The following is a 6,394-nucleotide window of genomic DNA, read 5'->3' as shown; positions in this document are numbered from 1 at the left end:
AATCATTAAGGGAAGGAATAAAACAATTGGTACACATCTGGTAAGTCTCTGTGGCTCCGTAACTCCGGTGTCGAAGTCTGGTTCAAGTTCTGCCAGGGGTGTTTTTTTTTCAGTTATTAAGTATGTCTCTAATTATAAAATCATTAACATACAATACAGCAACATCAATATATTTGATTGTTGATGAAATATTTGGCTACATCACTTTAGTATAAGTGTATTATATTTTGAATGTGTCCATCGTGTATTTTATCATTTTTTCTACTCCCGAATTATTCGTCATTTACAATGTCGTGCATAGATCTACATAAAAGTCTATTCCCCAAAGCCAGCGTCGGCTTTCCGCGCATGCGCGCAGTAACGAAAAAATTGAAAACGCATTGTTTGGCTCTGTAACCATGGCAACCCACTGTAATAACGATACTGGGCGCGTGCGCGGGATGGCTTTAGGCAGCTGCGCTGACAGTGCAAACCTTTGCGTCAAAATACAGGAAGCAGTGTGAATTTCACGAAAGTTATTCAAGAGAACTATTAAAAACTATGTGCATGGTCGTAGAAAAAGTATTGATGCCGTGTTTAACTGAGTCAAAAAATACTCGTGGCGTCTTTATTAACAATTTTCGGCTTCGCCTCAAATAAAATTGTTACCCACGCCACTCGTCTTTTTTGACCTCCTTTAAACGACTGTTGCATAAAATACTATAAATTGGGTTACATTATAAAATTACTTGAGTATAAAATAATCGGTTTTTTGACCTTTGACACTAGTCTTTTATTGTAAATATTGTAATTTATTTATTTATATAAAGTAAATAAATATTATTTGTTTTTCAAGGGGGCAAGGTTGTTATATACATATTCAGTGGATACAATTACAACTCAACATCATTAGTGTAAAAATGGAAAAAAAAAAAATTAGTTATAATTGCCCCCCAGTCGAGATTTGACCCGCTGTGCCTTATGCAAAGTTACTGGTAGCTGTACTGATTCTAGGTACTTCTAATTTTAGCTTATAATGTTATTACTTAGCTGTATTAACCTGCGACCGTCTGACCTCTGGCAGAGGGCAGACATCTGACATCTGGGTGCGTACTGCGTAGCTGAATGGCACAAACGCTCACGATACGAAACGCTAGTAGATATCTATCTCCATCGCTCTTACGAGTCTTACGTATTGGCGCGACGAGCCAGACTACCTTTCGCGGCGTTTCGTTTTCGTTTCGCGTCGGAGAAATGCCATTCGGTTCGGCTACGGGGTCTGAGATCGTATTTCACGTGGAATTGAAGCATATTTATAATATTTATTATAAGACAAATTGAAAGAATGGAGAAATCTTTCCATCAATAGTTAGGTATTTGTTTTACAACGAGGCAAAGTTGTTGTTTAACCGCACGTGTCAATATTGATACCCGAGCAAGCGAAAGATTCCAATATTGAAGCGCGAGCGTAGCGAGTGGTTCAAAAAGTGGAATGTTGAGCGTTGCGAGGGTTTCAAGGCACGAAGGTTAAACAAACTTTGCCTCCGAGTGAAACAAAATTTTTCACCACACCAACACGAACAAAATACTGACTATAAAACATGAAACCAAATCAAATCCCGTCAATTCATCCAATAATTCATGATTCAAAATTATCAATTATAGGAAAATTCTACCAGTCAGCTTAAGACATCAAGTTAAAATTTGTATAAAATTACTTTGCACTCTTGTCGATAAAATGCAATTTTGCTATCTGTTTTCGAATAGCAAAGTAAGCGTTAAACAGTTGGTGTGGTGAAAAAGTATAATTATACCTACTTTTAACCGACTTTTTTACAACCGAGATTTGAAAAGAATCGAAGTGTTCTTATTGCGATTAAAAATAGTACATTACAATACAAGTGCTTAAAAAAGGAAGTTCGAAACGAGTGGCGATAAATTAAAACACGACCGAAGGGAGTGTTTTAAATCGACACGAGTTCCAAATTTCCTTTTCGCACGTGTATCGTACTACGATGTATTTCAGTACAGATGAGCCTCCGAAGTTTCGACCTGGCATATAATGAACCACTTCTCGCACTAGTGCGTAAAAAAAACAACATCTGTACTGAAGAAATCTCTTTTATTGTACCTAATCTGTAAGAGCTCAACGAGGGTGCGGAATGTTAGTGCGCTTTCATATTATCCGATCCGACATCGGATGTAGAACCAATATTATATATATTAAAAAGTTGCCAACTTTGACAGTTTCCTTTGTCATCCTTCCTACATCAGATATAAATAAAATAAATAAATAAATAATTATTATAGGACATTCTTACACAGATTGACTGAGGCCCACGGTAACCTCAAGAAGGCTTGTGTTGTGGGTACTTAGGCAACGATATATATAATATATAAATACTTATACATAGAAAATATCCATGACTCTGGAACAAATATCTGTGCTCATCACACAAATAAATGCCCTTACCGGGATTCGAACCCGGGACCGCGGCGTAGCAGGCAGGGTCACTATCGACTGCGCCAGACCGGTCGTCAAATCCGACCGGTCGTGATGTTTTGTGTCGGCGACGCGTATGTAATTATGTACATTGTACACCTCTGGCATTGCAGGCGTCCACAGTCTGCGGAGACTGCTTGCCACCAGGCGAGCCGTATGCTTGTTTGCTGCCGAATTTTATAAAAATTACACATACAAATGTATACGAATTTTGATGAAATTTCTATTTTGCACAATGATACGGCAGCCTAGATGTCTGGTTGAAAAAATATATCAATTACTTATATTACCTATATTACGTTGCATATGCTTGTCATGATAAACTTTATTATGTTACATTATAATAATCAATGCTTAAATCGATAAAAATTGTAAATATACATAGTTGCCGATAAAAATCTATGTTAAAATTTGATTACATTTTCATTTAAATGTTTTATCTTTTTATTTTATCTATTTGGCAAGAAACAGTATAAATCAGCTACTAATATATTTAATCATATTAGTAGTAGTTAATACTTTAGTAGGTATTTATTTTAATAATTATAATGTATACTCGTGTCACAACAATTGTCTGTGCCTTTGCAGTTTTAACCGTAAGTAACCGTAATTTTATAAACCTATTTATTTATTAGTTAATTGTCGTCACAAAACTGACATCGAGTTACTTTTTGTTAACAACTTTACGCCAATTGTGGGGTCCCAAATTCTGAAAATGGCCAAGAACAGAATCAAAACTACCTACAGTAAAAATGACCACAATAATTTTAACTATCTTATTAATGAAATAAAACTATGGAAACGGATTAAATCGCGTATAATGAATTTAAAATACATCCCGACGTTTCGAACTCTTTACAGCGTTCGTGGTCAACGGGTGACTGAGGAAAAAATAAAATGTGCAAAAGCTACCCACATACAAGAAATGTATTTTAAATTCATTATACGCGATTCGGGATGTATTTTAAATTCATTATACGCGATTTAATCCGTTTCCATAGTTTTATTTCATGAGTAACTATCGCGGTAACCGAAGACAATATTATCTTATTAAGTTTTTATTTTATTTGAATACCTATAATGAGTATTAACAAAGACATATGTAACTCCGTATAGACAGCTACAGTGTAAGAAAAAAAACGTACCTCAGAACCATATAGAAATAGGTACGGTGGCCTAGATGGCGTTACTTACACCTTTGGGGGACGCTCGACTAGATGGCGCTAATATTAATATTTGACATTTTAACACATATCAAGCTAAGAATATGTGCCAAATTGTCAAAACTGAGGTTTAAAAGTTTTAAGCTTGTGTCAAGAGATGACAGGCTATGCTCTCTATAACACTTGATCCTCTTTTGTATTAAGTACATAAGCCTCACTTTCGTGATCAGCGTATTTTAAACAAAGTTACTAAAATGTGCCGATTTAGCAACACAACCTAACCCTACCAATTTAATTTCCAGCCAATCACCGCCCAGTATTATGACTACTCCGAACCCCCCATCGTGGCCTTCACAAAAACGCTAGTCAACCCAGAAGGTTGCCCCATATCCATCACTTGCACCTGCCCCATCGCACCATCCGGACTTTCCCTGACATCTGACTTAGGTATGCAGGGCGAGTTAGACGTTACCGGCTCCATGCCGTTCCTAACCGCCGTGCAGATGCAAGGGACCCTACCATCGACAGGGCGAGCTACTGTTGAGTATGGGTGTGGGAATACAGTATCTATAACACAGGAGACGGGTAACCCTTGCGGGCCAAATGCGAAGTTCGCGGGCGGGTTGACTAATGCTGATCTTGCTTTAGTCAGATGCTAAATATTTTTTTAATTTAAAAAATGACTAGTATTTAGTCATGTATTAAGTAATTTTATTTATTCATACAATAAGTTACAAATTAAGTCTATTATATAAAGTTAAGTGATATTAAAATAACTATTTAAAACATTAAAAACTGTGTTTTATCATTGTTTCGGTCTCTCTCAACTCCTTTATTGTCTAGAGCGCCACTGGAACAAACCATTTCATGTGCTCTGCCTACCTCATTTGGGAATACAGGTGTGAGTTTAGCTATGGCTGTGTAGGTATGTAGTAGTAGTAGTAATACACTTTATTGTACAAAAATAAGAACACATATACATTGAAACCTTTGGAACCTCTAGGACCAGCGGTTTCGGCTGTGCGTTGATGTGCCTGTCAGTGAGTCAGTCAGTCAGTTTCTTCTTTTACATAGGTATTTAGAAGTAGTAAGTAAAAAACGCAATAGCTAAGCAATGTAAGCATGTACTAAGTAGTTCAATGCCCGAAGAAATCCATCAGTCAATCAGAAGTCATGATTAAATATTGTAATGTTCAAAATTAGTGGAACAATGAAACTATTTAGGTAATTAATTCAAGATCATCATCATCCTCCTTGCGTTATCCCGGCATTTGCCACGGCTCTTGGGAGCCTGGGGTCCGCTTTGACAACTAATCCCAATATAATTCAAGATCATCTATGTATAATACGATAGTTGCCTAGCCTACGAGTACCTAGGTTCTACATAAACATGACCCAGTTCACATTTTAAAATAGGTCAAATATTAACTCTAAATACGATATGCACCGGATAATGCCATTGGCAAAAATAACAATTTTTTTTGGAGAAATATCACTGTTGAAACTGACAACTGACCATAGAGAAATAAGTAAGGGAAGAGTTGTAACTCCATACATCAGTAAATGCGGGTTATGTGTATAGGCATAGTTAAGTGACATCTAGCGAAAAACACGCGTCAACTAGCGTAAATTATCTTTTCTTAAACATGCAATATTGTCTTTACGTTCCTTAAAATGGGCTGGGAAGTATCGCTTTTTGGGCGCAACAACTCGAGAGGACTGCCTAGGCCTGCAAAGTAACTTTTTTTTTAATTTCGACAACATTTTTTATTTCATTGTATGTTTGAGAAAAACACTATACATGCCTCGGCGTAAAAACGGATTCCCGGCCTCGTATCCCTATCCGGCTTCGCTCGCACGCTCGCTCGGCCGTATATCTATATACCCACTTGGCCGGAAATCCTCATTTTCCCGGCCTCTGATGTAATGTACTATTACTGCTACTTGTCAATAGATGTCGCGACGAACGAAAAGTCTAATGTTCACCAATTTTTAGCTAATATTACAATAGTATTAATCAGTATTCTGTTTTCAATTCCTTCTGCTTGATACAAGTTGTAAACAGGCCCCGTAGCCGAATGGCATTTCTCCGACGCCAAACGAAAACGAAACGTAGCCTGGCTCTGTCGCGCCAATACGCAAGAGCGATAGGGATAGATGTCTACTAGCGTTTCGTTTCGTGAGCGTTTCGTGAGCGTTTGTACCATTCGGCTACGCACCCTGGTCTAATATTATTTTTTTTGCAGACGAGACACTGTGACACCTAGTATCTAGTAGTGGTACTAATCATTCACGCTATTTGACGCGTGATTGACGCGTGATTGTCGCTAGATGTCACTTAACTATGCCTATACAAATAACTCGCATTTACTGATGTATGGGTGTACCTGTCACTGCAAAGTCACAATTTCGTTTTCTGTCAACCCCTTATTTGCCAAGAGTGGCACTGACACTTGAGTAGTTTCATGTGCTCTGCCTACCCTTTCATGGGATACAGGCGTGATTGTATGTATGTATGTATGTACTGATGTATGGAGTTACAACTCCTCCCATACTTATTCCTCTATTAGTACGTGATCTAAAGCAATGTCATTGCCATTTTCGTTATCGTTCTAAATACCGAACCGATAACCTAATATAATCGGCGCAACATCACGTCCGATTATCAATGTTATGACACTGATTGCTGATATTAAAATTAAAACAAGTGCATTGTGACATTTTGATAAGAAAGAATGCTGATTTTATG

The 6,394-nt window shown here is 37.4% G+C and overlaps 1 protein-coding gene across 1 annotated transcript; it reads left to right on the top strand.

Moving 5' to 3' along the window:
* The first annotated feature begins 2,954 nt into the window (after positions 1-2,954).
* LOC125238551 (chorion class B protein M2410-like) lies at positions 2,955-4,433 on the top strand. Its single transcript, XM_048145889.1, has 2 exons — positions 2,955-3,078; positions 3,948-4,433. The coding sequence occupies exons 1-2, from the start codon at positions 3,031-3,033 to the stop codon at positions 4,302-4,304; spliced, it is 405 nt and encodes a 134-aa protein (XP_048001846.1). The 5' UTR covers positions 2,955-3,030; the 3' UTR covers positions 4,305-4,433.
* Positions 4,434-6,394: the final 1,961 nt, after the last annotated feature.

Source organism: Leguminivora glycinivorella, chromosome 24 (genome assembly GCF_023078275.1).
Source record: "Leguminivora glycinivorella isolate SPB_JAAS2020 chromosome 24, LegGlyc_1.1, whole genome shotgun sequence".
Classification (NCBI taxonomy): domain Eukaryota; kingdom Metazoa; phylum Arthropoda; class Insecta; order Lepidoptera; family Tortricidae; genus Leguminivora; species Leguminivora glycinivorella.
The sequence above is the reverse complement of the archived record's forward strand: the minus strand, read 5'-3'. Positions and strand labels throughout refer to the sequence as shown.

Coding starts and splice junctions, on each gene's coding strand:
- LOC125238551 (XM_048145889.1), top strand. CDS start 3,031: ATGTATACTCGTGTCACAACAATTGTCTGTGCCTTTGCAGTTTTAACC. Junction 3,079..3,947: donor GTGCCTTTGCAGTTTTAACC/GTAAGTAACCGT, acceptor TTTAATTTCCAG/CCAATCACCGCCCAGTATTA.